Genomic DNA, 17210 nt, shown 5'->3' on the forward strand with positions numbered 1-17210 from the left:
ACTACATATAGTTATAATTTCTTTTTTATTGAAAAAAATAGTTATAATTTCTTATTACACTTGTCTTTTTTTTTTTTTGGAAAAATTTCCACTTAAATTAAGTTGAATAGGATAAGTGATTATTTTTTTTTGAAAAATTAATTTATTTATTAATCAATTACTTCCCCCTAACAGACTAATTCGGGCATTATCCGAGCTACATAGACGAAGTATTTCCTTTTATTAATTCAATATATACATTTTTTTTGAACAAAATTCAATAGTTTTTTTTTTTTTTTTTTTGAAATTATGGACATGGTAAAAATAAGAAAACCAATGAAATGATGCTAAGGTGAGACTATTGGGAACAAGTTTTTTAAAAAAGTGAAAAAAAGTCTCCTCCAAGGCTCATACTCTTCTCTTCTCTTCTCTGTCCGACGGCCCATTTTTTCCCAAAATTTCCAAATTTTCTCTCTCCTCCCCCTTTCTCTCTCTAGATCACAGTCCTCCATTGTCATCTCCTTCTTCAAACCTCCATTGTTGTTCCTTCTTCACTGCAATTCCATCTCCTACGATCCTCCTTTTTCTCTCTCCTCCATTACACTCCACTCCGATCTCTCTTGAGGAGAGAGAAAAACCGTCGACAATTCGCAGATTAGGTTTCCTCCATTTTTCTATCTATTCCTTGGATCTGAGCTTCCATGGCGCTTTCCGGCATGAGAGGTCTCTCCGTCTTCATTAGCGACATTCGTAATTGCCAGAACAAAGAACAAGAACGTCTTAGGATCGATAAGGAGCTCGGCAATATTCGTACCAAATTTAAAAATGATAAGGTTAGGGTTTTTTTATTTTTGTAATTTGTTTTGATTGTTTTGATATTATGTGCAGTTAGTTTAGTGATTTTGATGTGTAATGTTGTTCAATTTGGTGTAAATTGTTCGAATTTGAGCTCAATTTGGGGAATTTTTAATTGTAGAATAGTGAATTGTCAATTTTGTAGAGGCGGTGGTGAAAGTCGGCACTGATGCCTGAATGTTTTGATCTTGATTGCTCATCTTTCGTTGATTCTTAGTGATGCTTGAACAATAGAAATGTTTGGGGAAACTAGAATGTATAGAGTTGGTATTCATAGATTTTGGTATTTTTCAAGCCGTGTTGCTGATATTCAGGGATTAGATCACTTAGGGCTTGTTTGGCATCATTTTTTGTTTTCAGTTTCCTGTTTTTTTGAAAACTAAAAACCAAAACGGGAAACAAGAAAAAGTTGTTTTCACTTTTCTATTGTCAGTTTTCAAAATCATCATGATTTTAATAAGTCTAAATAATTTTTGATTCATTATGTGACATATATAATATACTTTTAAAAACCAAAAAACAGAAAACCACAGTGATGCCAAACGAACCCTTAATTACTCTTTAGTTAGTCGAAAATTGTGACCAGCGCGATAGAAAGGGGGCAAAGATGTAGACAGGACCCTGGAAATTGAGCTCTATAAACACTTCAGATTTAGTGTGTTGATGATGACATGTGAATTCGAGTAGTGTATGTATTGCACATTCCCTCCTTTTAGAAATAAACTCGTGCATACTTTTTGGAACGTCTTGAACAAAATGTTTAATTTTTTAAGATATAAATAGAAAAAGATTATGGTAGGTTTTCAAACATACTTTGTTGGGAGGTGTAGAGAAGGAGATAACTATTATAATGGGTTTATATAGATTATGGTAAGTATAAAATTTATTTGATTTTTTTATTACAAACTTACAGTGAGACGATAAATTCCAAACGGAGGGATTACAATGCCCTTAGATTTCAACTACGTGCTTTGAGAAACAAAATTTAACTCGGGTTTACATTATGAGAAGAACTCTAGAGCTGTTTAGGGAGACTTAAAAGAGTGGCAGGCAGAAAAGTGAGTCTGTAGTTACTAGCTTCATCTTCATCCAATATATTCTAGGTAAGGGCTAGGCTTATTCCCCCTCTTACTGGCAGCATATGCTAAAATACAAATTTGCTGAATTTCATGGGGCATTTTTAATTTCTACCAGTTAAGATCTAATTGGGAGAATGTGAATTGAGAAATATGGGGAGAATCTTGTGGGATACTGAGGATTTTATTTCTACCAGTTAAGATCTAATTGCTGAATCTTTGTCGTTAATCTTTAGTTTTGGAAGATTGGCATTTGCATTTTGCCAAACAACAATCAGTTGTGAAAGAGTTAGGAATAACTGAATAAATAGTGCAAAGATGGATCCATCATGTGACTTGGGAGTTGGGGGCAAAAGTCATATCTGTTATTAGTGTGGTTCTATGGTTTATTCCGATGTAAAGATAGTGTCTTTTGTAATTTCCAGTAGTTGATCTATCAGATTTCTTAGGGTTTCTTGTTTTCTCCTCATTTTAGAGTAGATGTTGAGGATTTAAAGGATAGGAGATGTATCACAATAGGATTTTAGTGGTTAAGATGATCATCTGTCTTTAGGTGGCCATTAATTAAATCTATTTTTGATGATGAATGGTGTCTTTGAAAGGCCGAAAGGGTCAAGTAATCTCATGATAGTTGTCAATCTTTTTGCTATCAAGGAGAGCATTAGGCCCCCTTTTTGAATTTGATTTTGGAAAAATTGATGGATATAATCTATATCATAATAGGATTCTAATGCTTAAGATGATCTTCTTTGTTTAGGTGGCTAGGTTTTAAGTAACATGAGAAATTTTCAGGGTATTTATCCTTTTCATCCCTCCAAACAATGTAATTGTGTCATCAAGTTTTTGGTAAGCAATTAAACTTTCTCGGTTCCCCCGATATTGCAACATGGAGTGAAGGCTCAGATTTTAAGATGAGGAGAGAGATAGAAAGAAATAAGAGGCTCTTGTGACGAGGAGAGAGATAAAGCGAAAGCATGTGCAAATAGGAAAATGTTGTAGTATTAATGAAAGGTGAAACTTCCTAAAATGGTAATTGTTGCAATATTAGGGGAATGGATAAAGTATTTTTCCAGTGCTTAATCCAAGCCTTTTTTACAACCTAAAGCAAATGACAGTGGTTAACTAACATTCTAGGAAGGACCTCTCACCAATACTCATGCTCCCACCCAACTAGCAGGCCTTGTCAAGGCCAAAACATGCTAAATTTCATCTTGTTTACAATTGCAAAAACCTCTCTCTATCCTACTATTTGCCTTTCTTTCTATCAAAGAACTAATTTTTTGTAAAATAATATATTCCAAGTAATGATATTGAATGTGCTTTTCAAGAATCTCAGCCCTCGTGGCAGATTATTTTCAAAGCTAGTTGTTTCTAATTCTCCAGATGCTCTTTATAGTAGCAGCAAAGCCAGCAATAGCATTTAGAGCCACTTTATCATCATTATTAATTTTCATCAAAGCCTATGTAAATGGCTGATTCTATGCTAGCTTTGATTTCTTTATTTTTATATTCCCAATGGCCCCGGTTTGTTGTATACTTGGCCCTTTTATCCATTTTTAAGTGTTATACATTTATTTCTTATTTTTTGGTATTGTCCTTTTATTCTTTTGAGTTCTGACTACATTCCATTTTAACTAACAATTTTTATTTTATTTGTTTATATATTTTATGATCTTATTGCCTATCATTGCTAGCTGCTAAGTTTAGTATTCATGTATTGTAGTAGTTTGCATTGATTGTGATTTTTTAAACTACTTCAAGGAATCTTTGTGCAAATATTTAGGGGGTGTTTGATTTATAGATATTAGGTATGAGGTATGAGTTTGGAATGAGTAAAACCTATACGGCTATACCTAATGCTTGTTTAAGAGAATTCCATTTTCTAAACTCATACCTCAAAGCCACAAAGTATGGGGTTCAGGGGAGATGGGTGTGGCTCATAGCAAACCTCTAGATGTCAAATAAAAGAAAAAAAAAAAAAAAAAAAAAAAATCAATCGCGGACAACATACAAACACAAGGTATATGAATCTAGTTCCAACCCCATCACTTCTTTGCTGGCCACTGTACTTGTGTGCTATAATCTGACACCAATTTGGGTGCAAAAATGGGTCGGGTTAGCTGGTTAGCACTCATATGGGGGTGGGGAGGCATGTAGATTTGTATCTAGTTTTTAATTGACCTAATTTTCCAAATTTTGATTTAATTAAAAAATATTAGAGCTACCAATTATAAAGTATTTTCCATCATATCAAGAAGACAATTTTTGGGGCTTTTGTTTGCGGAGGCAGGTGAATAAAATGCAGTGGTTGATTCTTGGGTATTGACGTTTTGTTCTCAGGTGACTGCTATTGTTTTAACTTTACAATTTAATAATGTCTCATACATATTAATTCTTTTCAAAGATTTAAAGATGATGTATGTGTCCAACTTCCAAATTTTACTCTATTTGGTTTTATCTATGTTATTTTTTTCTATAAAGTGCATCCCTTGTCAAAAAATTTTAAGGTTGATTTGAATGGAGTTCAATTTTGTCTAAAAGCTGGAGTTTACACTATTCACCCACTTTCCTTTGACTATCAATTGTGATTTATACGTGAGGAAATATATAGCCTTGTGAGATATTGTTAGGTTCGTCTTAATTTGTACATTATTGGTTAAACTTGTGTTGGAAAGCGTAAAATTCAACATGTTGCAATATTAGGGGGGCCAGAGGAAGTATTTTATTTATTAGATTCAAATAAGATTTTGGGTCATTATCAACAACCAACTGGGTTCACTTTATCCATATTATACAGTGTAGCTTCACTCTTGCTTCCTAGTTGATGTCAATCATCAGACTGATGATACAAGCACAGCACATCATATTATCATTAGCTTAAAAAGGGTTTTGCATATGAGGCGGCATCTTTTGGGTCAAAGTGGAATCCATTTCCCACCCTACTTTCTTTATTTGATAATGTAGTTAATTTTTCATCAACCACCCTGCTCTTTTGTTTGTTCATGATAAAAGAATTTTCAGTCACAACCTGTTCATTTTAACTTTTATCCTTAAGCATGTCAGCATGTCACATGTCTAAATTTGAGCTACCCCCTTTTTAAAATTTGTAGGTAGTTGTTTTGATCTCATAATATGTTTGCTTTGATAGGTTATATCTCCATATGAGAAGAAGAAATATGTTTGGAAAATGCTTTACATATATATGCTTGGTTATGATGTTGATTTTGGTCACATGGAAGCTGTTTCTCTGATATCTGCACCAAAATATCCAGAAAAGCAGGTAATCTTGTCTTCTCTTTATTCCTTCTTGTATACTTTCTGCAGCCTGCAAAATTATTATATTGTGTATTCAGTCAGTCTGATAAAATTATTGGTTTTCATTCATGGTTTAGTAGGAGGAACTAAATAGTAATTATATTTGCATTCAAGTAAGCATGTTGAATTGTTTGTATTATTTTTATGTCTTCTTTTAGATATTGTAGGGTATAGCCTCACTCATTAAGGCCCATGTATGATTTGGTTTCAAGCTGACCACATTATTTGTATGCTTTTTACAATAAACTGCTGATTCTTTGAGCCACTTTGTTGATGACTGATCTGGTTCTTTATGGCTGCAGGTTGGTTATATTGTGACATCATCTTTACTCAATGAGAATCATGATTTCTTACGGCTAGCTATTAATACCGTACGCAATGATATTATTGGACGCAATGAAACTTTCCAGTGTCTTGCCTTGACCTTGGTATGTTGCTTACCTTGCAGTATTTAATTTATGTTTTTGCCATAATTTACAATTTTATTGGCTTTCTGTTAAGGGTTCCATTTTGGGTTCAATTCTAGTCTTCAACAGAATGCTGGGGCTTCTGTCTGCATTAGATACATCTTTTATCTGCACTCTTGCATGCTGTTTCAAATAATATATTAATAGTTTTATACGAGCAATGCCAAACTACTTCCTTGGAGTAGACTATAAATTCTTTCATGAGGGTGTTTGGTTGAGGAATCTAATAGTAGATTGGATCCCGAAAAGTAGATTCGGATATAAGATCAGTATAAAAAGTGATATTATGTGGGTGGGTGTAAGGAAAAGGTGAATAAAGTAAGAGAAAGTTTATGAAAATTTGTAAAGGGTAGGATACCCAAGGAATTTTATAAAGCTAAATCAGATAACTGAATATCTGAGTTGTCTTTTTATTTTTATTTTTTTTTGTTAATGTTGATTTATGTTGTTTCTATGCAGGTTGGGAATATTGGCGGTAGGGAATTTGCAGAATCTTTGGCACCTGATGTGCAGAAGCTACTGGTAAAATGCAATTAAAATTTCTGCATCTTCAGCTTGGTGGTGTTCCAAGTTCTTGTTTTGACTGTTACTTTCTCTTAAGATGTCAAGCAGTTGCAGGCCTCTTGTGAGGAAGAAAGCTGCTCTATGCCTCCTTCGGTTGTATAGGAAAAATCCAGATGTTGTAAACGTAGATGGCTGGTATGCCCCTTCCCAGGATCCTCTTTACCTGTCCTTTCTATCTATCCTTTGTTCTATCTTTGTGGATTTGTGTAGAAATTTTAAAAAAATTCTATCAAAATCTTCTAATTGAATTCAGGGGTGCAGGGAGATTGGAAAGTGATTATTTTTTATTGCCTGTTCATAACACTTATATTTTCATATTATCAGGTCAGACCGAATGGCGCAACTTTTAGATGAACGTGATTTAGGTGTTCTAACAGCTGTTATGAGCCTGCTGGTTGCTTTAGTATCGAATAATTATGATGCATACTGGAGTTGTGTTCCCAAATGTGTCAAAATCTTGGAAAGACTTGCTAGAAACCAGGATGTTCCACAGGAGTACACATACTATGGCATCCCATCTCCCTGGGTTCAGGTTCGTCTTCAATTTTTTTTTTAAAAATGTATAATCTATAAAACCAAGGGGACAGCTTTCTAACTGGCGATAGCTGTTTTCTCGCTCTCTTCAGCCTCCGGCCTGCGCCATTGCTTTACTGTCTTCCTTTTTCTAGCCTCTAGCCTTCTTGCTTAGTCTTCTATGAGTTCTCTCTTCCAGTAAAGGTCTCTGGTAGCTAATATTACTAATTGTTTGATACTGGATCTGTTGTAATATTCTGTCGGCAAGTACAAGATTAGCTCTAATTGGTAGGATTTAGATTTTCTGTGGGGTGTCCTTTTCCTTGGGACCTGGTTTTATGTGCTACTCCTTCAGTCCTTTGGCTCTAATTGATAGTCCTATTCAGAATCTCTATAGATTCCAATGAAAATGGAATAAAAACACTCTTGATATATATAAGAGATAACTTACTCATGTGAGATATTATTTAATTCTTCTCAATATCTAGTTTCACAATATCAACTTTCTTAAAATACATATTTGAAGACATTTATGCATACGCTTTAAAATTGTAAAAATAAAGTATCTAATTTTTCTGTTGATTATTGTTGTTAACTTGGTTCAGGTTAAGGCTATGAGGGCCCTTCAATATTTTCCTACTATAGAGGATCCAAATACCCGGAGATCATTATTTGAGGTTAGTATCTAATGACGAGTTTGAGCCCATTCCTTATATGATTGATCTGATATCTTCTTCTTTTTGTAGGTTTTGCAACGGATATTAATGGGTACTGATGTTGTTAAAAACGTAAACAAGAACAATGCTTCACACGCTGTTCTCTTTGAAGCCCTTGCCCTTGTAAGCATCTTTTTTACTAACATAGATTGTAGCCAAAGTTGTGGGAAAGTGCATTCAGAATTTCAGATTACCTTTGCTTTTCTATTACTTGATTCTATTACTAGTATCTGTGCGTTTAGCTCACAAAGATTGACGTACTAATGACAGCTAAAAAGGGTGTATGGCTTACCCTACCGTATGAAACTTTGATGTCTGTGAAGCTTTAATTTTATTAATAAGTAAAAAGGTCAACATGAACATATATTGTAATTTGGCTGTCAAAAAAAATGAAACATGTATTGTAATTTAGAATATATGTTACCTGTTACGAATCAAATTACTGCTATCTGTTGAGAATTAATAGTTGATTCTTCTCTTTTCGTTGTCTTTTCTGACTTTTCTCTACAACAGGTTATGCATCTTGATGCTGAGAAAGAAATGATGTCGCAATGTGTTGCTCTGCTTGGGAAGTTTATTGCTGTTCGTGAGCCAAACATACGATACCTTGGCTTGGTAAGTCCTGTGACCTGTAGTTTGTAATTCTTTTCTTTATGTATGAACTTAAACTCTTAAGGGTGGCTCCAGTCAAGCTCTAAATGAGCTCGTTGTGCTTTTCTAACGTCATATATGCTTGGAATTGTTGTGTTGTAGGAAAATATGACCCGAATGTTGATGGTTACAGATGTGCAAGACATCATTAAAAGGCATCAAGCTCAGATCATTACCTCACTGAAGGATCCTGATATCAGGTTGATCTTCAATGAGTTTATTTACCCTCTCTGTTCCGCCCTTTACCTCTTTTTCCTGTTGTGTGCAATATTGGCTGGCTGCCAATTTGCTTTCATCTGATTGTTACTGCCTGCTTTCAGTGCTGTGAAATTAAGTGCAATGATTTCTTCACTATATCAGATGGAAGACGTCATTCTAATCAACTTAGGGATATTTTTTATTATTTCTTTGCTAACCAGTGCAGTCTGCAAGTATATTTATACTTCCTCCGTTTTCTTTTAGATGCAACACACACTTTTTCACGGTATTTAAGAAATGTGGGGTTCACATGATATAATATACTTTAAAATGGGATGAGTGGTTGTTAGGAGTGTAATTTAGTGGGCCATGTGCTTTAAATAAGGAAAATAGTATAGTTTTTCTCTAAAGTAACTTTCCTTTTATAGTGTGTTGCAAGTATTGTGACATTTCCTTTTTAGGAAAGTGTTGCAAGTAAAAGAAAACGGAGGAAGTATAATGATAACAGCAATGCAAAAAAAAATAAAAAATAAAAAAATAAAAAAAAAAACTATAGAAGAACTCCAATCCAACCTTTGCTGTTTCTTTGCCTTAGTACAAGCTTGTGATATCTGACTCTATAATTTTTATGTTCCTTGGTTAATTCAGAGTATTTTGTATGCATTCACTTTCTCTTAAAATGCATCTATGAAGCTTAAAGCCTATACCATTGGACCATGTTACATAGTTGTGATTCTTAGATGTGCATTTTGTTCCTTCACCTTGTTTTTTTGGTGGGGGCTGTGTGGGGGGGGAAGGGGCTAAATGATTGAAAGTACTCCCCAAGAAAAAAAGTACTCCTAAAAGAACAGTGTTAAAAAATACCATCACGAGGACACGTTTTCTTTTTCAATTATGAAGAAAAGTGCTTAATAAAATTTCTTATCCTGCCAGCATACGGAGGCGTGCTCTTGATTTGCTGTATGGAATGTGTGATGTTTCAAATGCGAAGGACATTGTTGAGGAATTATTACAGGTTTGAATATTTTTAATACCTTTGATTCTGTTCTCATTAGCTAATGTATATTGATTCAATAAACCAGCAATTAACCTTGAACACCAACTTGCTCAAAAACTCATGCTCAAATATCATTCTGAAGCCTTTTTCAACTCCTTTTATCAGTATCTCAGTACAGCGGAATTTGCCATGCGGGAAGAATTGGCTCTGAAAGCTGCCATACTTGCGGAGAAGTTTGCGCCTGACTTGTCATGGTTAGGCCTCTCTTTATTCTGTCATCTAAATGATCTTACAAAGCATTATATAATAGGGATTTTAGGTGGAATGATACTCTAAAAGGGAAAGATGCAGTTTAAGTGAACTGAGGTTGTAAATAGACATCCAACAGATGAAGGGTTTGAGCAATATATGGTGTCTTGTCAAGCAAAAGTCGAGGCTAGAGATTTTGGAGTTGTTTTCATAGCTTTTTTTTTTTTTTTTTTTTTACTGCTTGGTGAAAACTTGATTTTTCAGAAGGTTGCTTTTTCTAGAAGTTTATCATAAATCAGAAATTTATATTTTCATTGGATTATTGCTAAGTATTAGGCTAATAGCAACTTGGTTAAGGATTATCATTGGAAGATGTCATGTAGAATTAGAGTACACTTTTATTTCAGTTCTTACTTATGCTTTCTCCTTTGACATTAGTATATTACCGTGAGAGTACTTTTTCTTTGATTTTGACTGAAGCAATTTAAATTCAGTTTACCTTTTACTATTTAAAACAATTAATTCTTCGATAAATCCTGTTGAATTGGGGCCAGATAATCAACTCAGGAAGCCTTCTTGTATTTATTTTTTCCCATCGACACAAGATGATCGCCTTTTCCTTTTACTTAAAATTGAGAGATTTTTGATTAGCTGAAGGCCATGGTGTGTCATTCTTTTTGTATTTGGACTAGGTTAATGAATGTTGGAAATGTCTAACTCAGCACAGTCATTGATATGATGCTGGTGTGAACATATTACATATACAAGGTTCATAATCTGTAGTTGTGTATGGTGCATATAGGTGTTTTTTCTCTGTCGTGATTCAATACATATTCAATCCAGTTTCTTAACTTCTTTACAATTCCTTAGGACTGGCTGGATGCAGTGATATGCTGTCAAATTTAAGCCTCTGTTTTCTTTTGAAATTTATTTAGGTATGTGGATGTGATCCTTCAGTTGATTGATAAGGCAGGTGATTTTGTTAGTGATGACATATGGTTCCGCGTGGTGCAATTTGTTACAAACAATGAAGATTTGCAAGTAAGCATTGCATTACATTTCCTTTGCTGTTAGCATTTGGTTGGGCATCATTTTTTATGGACATAGAGTTAATTTTATTTAAATTATATATTGTCAGTCATATGCAGCAGTGAAGGCCCGGGAATATCTTGACAAACCTGCTATACACGAGACAATGGTTAAGGTGTGTTTTCTGATAGCCAACTAAAATAGAAGAAAAGTGAATAGAAAGAGAGGTCTTTTTGTTCCTTGAAGATGTCGTTACATAGAATTTTCTGGATTAGTGCACTGTGGAGAACTTAATAGTTTTTTTTTTTTCATTTCTCAACTGACAAGAGTATTCTAATTGTAAAAGAGCTCAACATATTCAGCTTCTGATATGCTTGTAGAAATTAGGGTCGTTTGACCTTTGAAGTTTGAACGATCTATCAGTTCTTGCTATGTAAGATCCATACAGGATTTCAGGGAAATTTTTAGTAAAATTTTGTTGTACACCTTTCTAATTTAAAGCTTACTTATCTACAATAAAAAGCACCTTTTTCTCTCCTGACTCTGATCCTAAGTATTCACTATTACTAGTACTACTGCTGCACTCCTTCCTCCCCTTGAACACATTTGATTTTTGGATTTTACCTGTTACTATCTCTCTTTTATTACTTCTATGTCTTAAAATTATTCAAACTTATCTAGGTTGGGTAGAGGTTATATCACCTTATCTGAACTTCTTCTGAAACTTTTTTTAAGGCGAAAGAAATCCATCCTTAAGGTGCATATAGGGTTTGTTACAAATGGTTTAAAATGTTAAGTCTATAACATAGGTAGATCATAGCATGTGATTGTCAATTTATTCAAAATCTGGACATATAGGATACTTGACATTCAGAGAGAGAGAGATGTGTGCTAATAAGATTATTTTGGGACATCTGTTAAAGAAAGATTGAGTATTAGGGATGAAAGGAGTAAATGACATCTATTTTTGTCTCCCCTTTCTCCTTGACTCCCTTCATTTTAAAGAACAACTTCTTGCTGAAAAGAGAACTTAAATGTCTTATGGCTTCTTCCGTCAGGTCAGTGCATATATACTTGGAGAGTTTGGTCACCTTTTGGCCAGAAGGCCTGGTTGCAGTCCCAAGGAACTTTTTAGCCTTATTCATGAAAAGCTTCCTACTGTATCGTAAGAAAACTCAACCTTGTTTTCTCTTATGTTTATTTGTCATCAATGTGCCTTTGTATCATAATTCTGAAGGAGGATATATTTTCAGAACTTCCACTATTCCAATACTGCTTTCAACATATGCTAAGATTTTAACACACGCTCAACCTCAAGATTCAGAATTACAGAATTTGATTTGGGCAGTGTTCCGCAAGTGAGTGGTTGAATAATTAAATTTTGGTTAACTTTAAATTTTCCTGGAAAGTTCGAGTTTGTGACTTTTCTTTTGTATTTCAGATATGAGAGTTGCATCGATGCAGAAATACAGCAACGTGCTGTAGAGTATCTCACATTGAGTAAGAAAGGAGCTTCTTTGGTGGATATAATGGCCGAAATGCCCAAGTTCCCTGAGCGACAGGTACATGCTTTTTTTTTTTCGCTCTGCGATATCAAAATACGTTTTCTATTGTGAGAGAATCCAATCTTGATGCTGACATTGGCCTGTGTATCCAGTCTGCTCTAATTAAAAAAGCTGAGGATGCTGACATTGATGCTGCTGAGCAAAGTGCTATCAAGTTACGGGCGCAGCAACAGACATCAAATGCCCTTGTCGTTACTGATCAACAACCTGTCAATGAAACCCCTCCGGCAGTACCGCTTACCCTTGTAAAAGTACCTAGCATGAGCACTGATACGGTTAGAAAGTTCCAATGAAAGCTTGCTTTTCTCATTTCTTTTAGCCTTCAAATACTCTTTTATATTTAGCTATATATAGTTTAACACTGTTGAACCTTTTAAATAATAGGATCATCAAGGTACACAAAGTGCACTACCTCAATCCAATGGGACTTTGAGTGAAGTGGATGCCCAACAGGCTGCTCCATCTCCTGATCTTCTTGGTGATCTTTTGGGTCCTCTTGCTATAGAGGGTCCTCCAGGTGCATCCGCGCAATCAGAGCTAGAAGGGGTGCCAGGAGCTGAAGCTTCTTCAACTGAAGTGGATGCTTTGGCACTTACACCAGTAGATGAGCAAATGAATACTGTTCAGGTATCGAGTCTCTGCATGCTGCTTAGATCTAATAAATTGTGAAACAAAATATATTATTCACTTGGTTGACAGCTAGCATCATTCTATATCTTATAATTCCTTCGTTTCAAATTAGATGACACGTTTTGACTTTTGATTAAACTTTGCTTTGACCAACATTTGTGATTTATAGATATAAAATTAAAAAAAAAATAAAAAATAGTCATGTGGTAGTTTGTTAGATTTGTTTTAATGTGTACTTAATTATATTCAATTTTTAGTATTTTTTACAATAGTATAAGTAAAGATATATTCGATTGAATTTTTGTATTGGCAAACATGATAAAAGAAACGTGTCATTTGATTTGGAACGGAGGAAGTAAGACCCAGCATAAGGCTTTGTTTATCTGCAAGGACTGCAACTTTGAAACACTCAGCTTCTTTTTCAGTTTATATCCTTTATATGTTGCCTATTTTTTAATATATCCTTTTTTCTTTTTTTTTTTTAATTTTTGTTTGGAAATGCTGGTAAAGAGTAGTTCCTGAGCTGCTAGTTCTAAAAAAAAAAGTAGTTCCTGCGCCACCTGATTGTTTGGTTTTATATCCTACTCAGACATTTGACTCTCCCTCAAGGTTACAGAGTCCTTATCCAATACTATAGTTATAGTGTTCAATTGTTCATCCACACTCTTCGTTGTGATAAATGTAAAAAGAGAGGGAAAGATCATATAAAGTGACACTCCCACAAGGCTACAAAGTCCTTACATGATACTTCAATGTTTGTCCAGATACTTCATAGATACAATATGTAAAAAGAGTGGAAATGATTTCCTAAAAATGTGATATATGGTCCCAAATGGGCTTGAGATTATACCATTAACAAAAGTAGCAAACAAATCTGCCCTGTGCGTGTGCGTGCGCGCGTGTGTGTGTGTGTGCAGTGTGTGTGTCTGTTTGTGTGTTCCTAGAACTATTGCTTTATGAGCAACTCTGCTAATAACATATCCTGAGCCTTCTGTTCTGTCTTTGGATTTAGATATGCCTTTTCGCTAACTATAGCCTTGATAACTGATTGGCTATTTCTATGTTTTTTTCATGCAGCCCATAGGTAGTATTGCTGAAAGATACCTGAACTTGTGCCTCAAGGATAGTGGTGTACTATACGAGGATCCTTACATTCAGGTTGGAAATTTTGGTCTAAAGCTCCCTTTAGTTCTATATTATTGCATGTTCAATGGCCAAAAAAAAAAAAAAAAAAAAAAAAATAAAGCAGACTTAAGGACTCTTGACTTAAGCTGACTGATATTCCTTTTTAACAGATTGGATAATCATTAGGCCTTTAGGACTCTAGACTTAAGCTGACTGATATTCCTTTTTAACAGATTGGAACTAAAGCAGATTGGCGAGCCCATCAGGGTCGCATGGTCCTTTTCTTGGGAAACAAGAATACTGCTCCACTTGATTCAGTTCAAGCAGTAATCTTGCCTCCTGCCCATCTGAAAATGGACATTTCACTGGTACCTGAGACTATTCCTCCACGGGCTCAGGTGATCTTAAATCATAATTCACTGCTTTCAGAATTTGTCCTATATTGTCTTTATTCTCTCAATAATTATCTAGCACCTAGTTGTTGACAACCAGAAACATATGTTCTTTTGTGTTGTTACGATTCCTAGGTGCAATGCCCACTTGAAATTGTGAATCTCCGTCCAAGTAGGGATGTTGCTGTTCTTGACTTCTCATACAAGTTTGCAACCTCCATGGTACATTTACTTGATTCTTATCTATCCAATATGTTTTGGAATATGCGATAGTTTGTGAAGATCAAAATTTGTAAAAATTCACCCCTGAACCACAGGTGAATGTGAAACTCCGTCTTCCTGCTGTCTTGAACAAGTTCATGCAGCCAATATCCATCTCTGCAGAAGAATTTTTCCCTCAATGGAGATCACTTTCAGGACCACCTTTGAAGCTTCAGGAAGTGGTACGCTTTCAAACAGAGTTTTTCTTTATGTTATTTTACTGTTTCCTGGCAAACTTTAACTATACTTGATTTCAGCTAAACTGAATGGATAAGGTTTCACATAATATTTATATAGCCAACACTTAAATTCCCTTACATTTTGGGGCTGAGTTTCTAGGATTAGGTTACCTGGAATCTCGTTAATTTTCGAAGTGAAGATTCCATGTGAATTGATTTAATGTAGTATGAGTAGTGTTTAAACAGAATGCATATCTGATAAGAAAAAAAAAAAAAAAAAAGGGGGGGGGGGGGGGGGGGGGGTGTGTGTCTTGCTATCTTTGATTTTATAACTTTGATAAAGTTAATTTACTAGTATAGTAACTGAAAAACAGACAAAACAGTTTGCTACTTTGCTATCACTGCATAATAATGCAATTGATTCTAAAAACTGTAAAGCCATTGTATATGGTTACTATATAGGAGCTTCTTTAGAAGTCTGACTTTCCAGTGGTTTTTTTCCCCTGTTTGGTTGGAGCATATTGATAGATAATTCTCTAAAATTTAACATTCTTTATCACTACTCTATGTGATATGTAGGAGAAGAGTTACTCTGTATGACATGATCCCTGTACAATTGTAGAAATGACCATGTGCTGTCTGTTACCGGGTCTTTGACAAGCAGATGTTTTTTGTTTCTACATTCTACAGTGCCCCTTCCACCACCACTTCCCTCCCCCCTTCCCCCACAGAATAGATCATTTTGGAAAGCAGATAAAGATAATTCATTTACTGTTTTAACTTTATTTCGTTTAACCCTTTTGATGAATATTATTACAGGTGAGGGGCGTTAGACCTATGCCATTAATGGAGATGGTAAATCTGTTCAATAGCTATCACTTGATGGTTTGTTCTGGACTTGTAAGTTCCTAAACTCTTTTTAGCTGAACTCTGTCTTCCATAGGGCGTTATTATTTATTTTGTTTTGCGTTCCAGGATCCAAATCCTAATAATCTAGTGGCAAGCGCAACATATTATTCAGAACATACAAGGGCCATGCTATGTTTGGTATGATTTCCATGTGCTTGTTTTATTATTCGTTGATTCTATTCCAGATTCAAGACCCTTTTTTCTGGGCTCGTTGACAACAAATTTTCCCCTGCCCCCTCCACCCCTCGTGTTCAATTTTTTAATGCTCAAGGGTACTTGCAGCTTTGTCAGCTTTAGTTTCCTATCCGGCAATTCAATTGACACTTTTTCCATGATATACAGATTAGGATAGAAACTGATCCTGCAGACAGAACTCAGCTGCGTATGACAGTTGCCACTGGAGATCCCACACTGACTTTCGAGTATGTTTGTAGCATGAGATTATTAACATTTAACTTAGAACTGGCAGATACTCACTGGTACTGTTTTACAGGCTGAAAGAATATGTCAAGGAACAATTAATTGCCATCCCAGCAACTCCCCGAGGAGGGCCAACTGCACCAGCACCTCCACAGCCTACTAGCCCCGTGGCAGCATTGACGGATCCTGGAGCTATTCTTGCCGGCTTGCTGTGATAAAGGTTGCAGCTAATGTGTTTAGATGATCTCTTCGTAATATACATGTACAATTGATTTACAGCCAAGCCTCGATTCATCTAATGAGCAAAGAAGTGATATTAAACACCATCATGCCAGGGCTGGCGGAATTGAGAATGAGCTAATTTGTGGTCAGCTACATCATTGGATATAAAAGGGGAAGAGGGGGGCGTCGGGGATAGGATTCTTTCTTCAAGGTGCTTTGGTGAGATTTCTTTCAGCTTAGTTCTCCCCCTCTTGATTTTGTTTATCATTTTTTCCATTTAGGGTGCATTATTGGTGTTGGTTCCTGTAATATTGTAGTACTTAGCTTGTATAAGAACTGTCGTGCGGGTTTTTTTTTTTTTTCTTTTTTTTTTTTTTTTGCCCCTCAATTTTTGGGTGAGAAAGGGTGTTGTAATTGGAAATAGAGAATTAGAGTGAAATATATTTCTTTATTATTGCCAACCATAGAGTTGTAACCAGCAAAATTAACCTTAGCAACATTGTTGGTACGAAATATATTATCTATTACTGTTTGATATTGTAGATCAATGCTAAAAGGAGTTTTATCCAAAATTTTATTTTGTGTTCGTGAGGTGCCTATAATAGCTAAAGGATTCAACTAATAAATAAAAAATTAAGGCATAATTATTTTGGCCATTGTGTTTCATCTGTTACCTTCCAAAGAATGACGTGCTTTTTGAATACTGAAGGTGGTTTTATCATTAAACAAAAACTATTGGGTATATTTTCTAGTAACAATTTGGGGATGGGATTATCTTATCTTTTCATTGCTCTCGCAAATTGTCTAGTCTGCTAACCTGGGCTGGGTTGACTCGTAAAGAGTTCTGGTGGTAGGGCCCTATATTGTACATTGAACAATTTGAGATAACTTTAGATCA

General features: G+C 35.1%; 1 protein-coding gene across 1 annotated transcript; it reads left to right on the plus strand.

The window, feature by feature from the left end:
- The first annotated feature begins 357 nt into the window (after nucleotides 1-357).
- LOC145558594 (AP-2 complex subunit alpha-1-like) lies at nucleotides 358-16854 on the plus strand. Its single transcript, XM_081619883.1, has 27 exons — nucleotides 358-812; nucleotides 5059-5190; nucleotides 5528-5653; nucleotides 6152-6214; nucleotides 6294-6391; nucleotides 6581-6788; nucleotides 7375-7446; nucleotides 7516-7608; nucleotides 7999-8100; nucleotides 8239-8336; nucleotides 9268-9349; nucleotides 9497-9585; nucleotides 10516-10621; nucleotides 10719-10784; nucleotides 11668-11774; nucleotides 11863-11967; nucleotides 12051-12171; nucleotides 12267-12449; nucleotides 12559-12801; nucleotides 13882-13962; nucleotides 14163-14327; nucleotides 14457-14543; nucleotides 14639-14764; nucleotides 15581-15661; nucleotides 15737-15808; nucleotides 16013-16092; nucleotides 16164-16854. The coding sequence occupies exons 1-27, from the start codon at nucleotides 681-683 to the stop codon at nucleotides 16303-16305; spliced, it is 3060 nt and encodes a 1019-aa protein (XP_081476009.1). The 5' UTR covers nucleotides 358-680; the 3' UTR covers nucleotides 16306-16854.
- Nucleotides 16855-17210: the final 356 nt, after the last annotated feature.

This window comes from Chenopodium album, chromosome 9, assembly GCF_948465745.1.
Source record: "Chenopodium album chromosome 9, dcCheAlbu1.1, whole genome shotgun sequence".
NCBI classification, from domain to species: Eukaryota; Viridiplantae; Streptophyta; class Magnoliopsida; order Caryophyllales; family Amaranthaceae; genus Chenopodium; species Chenopodium album.

Bases quoted from the DNA above. Each gene is read 5' to 3' on its own strand.
- LOC145558594 (XM_081619883.1), top strand. From the start codon at position 681: ATGGCGCTTTCCGGCATGAGAGGTCTCTCCGTCTTCATTAGCGACATT. The intron at 5,654-6,151 runs GTATGTTGCTTA...GTTTCTATGCAG, and splicing joins AGTGTCTTGCCTTGACCTTG to GTTGGGAATATTGGCGGTAG. The intron at 15,809-16,012 runs GTATGATTTCCA...CATGATATACAG, and splicing joins CAAGGGCCATGCTATGTTTG to ATTAGGATAGAAACTGATCC.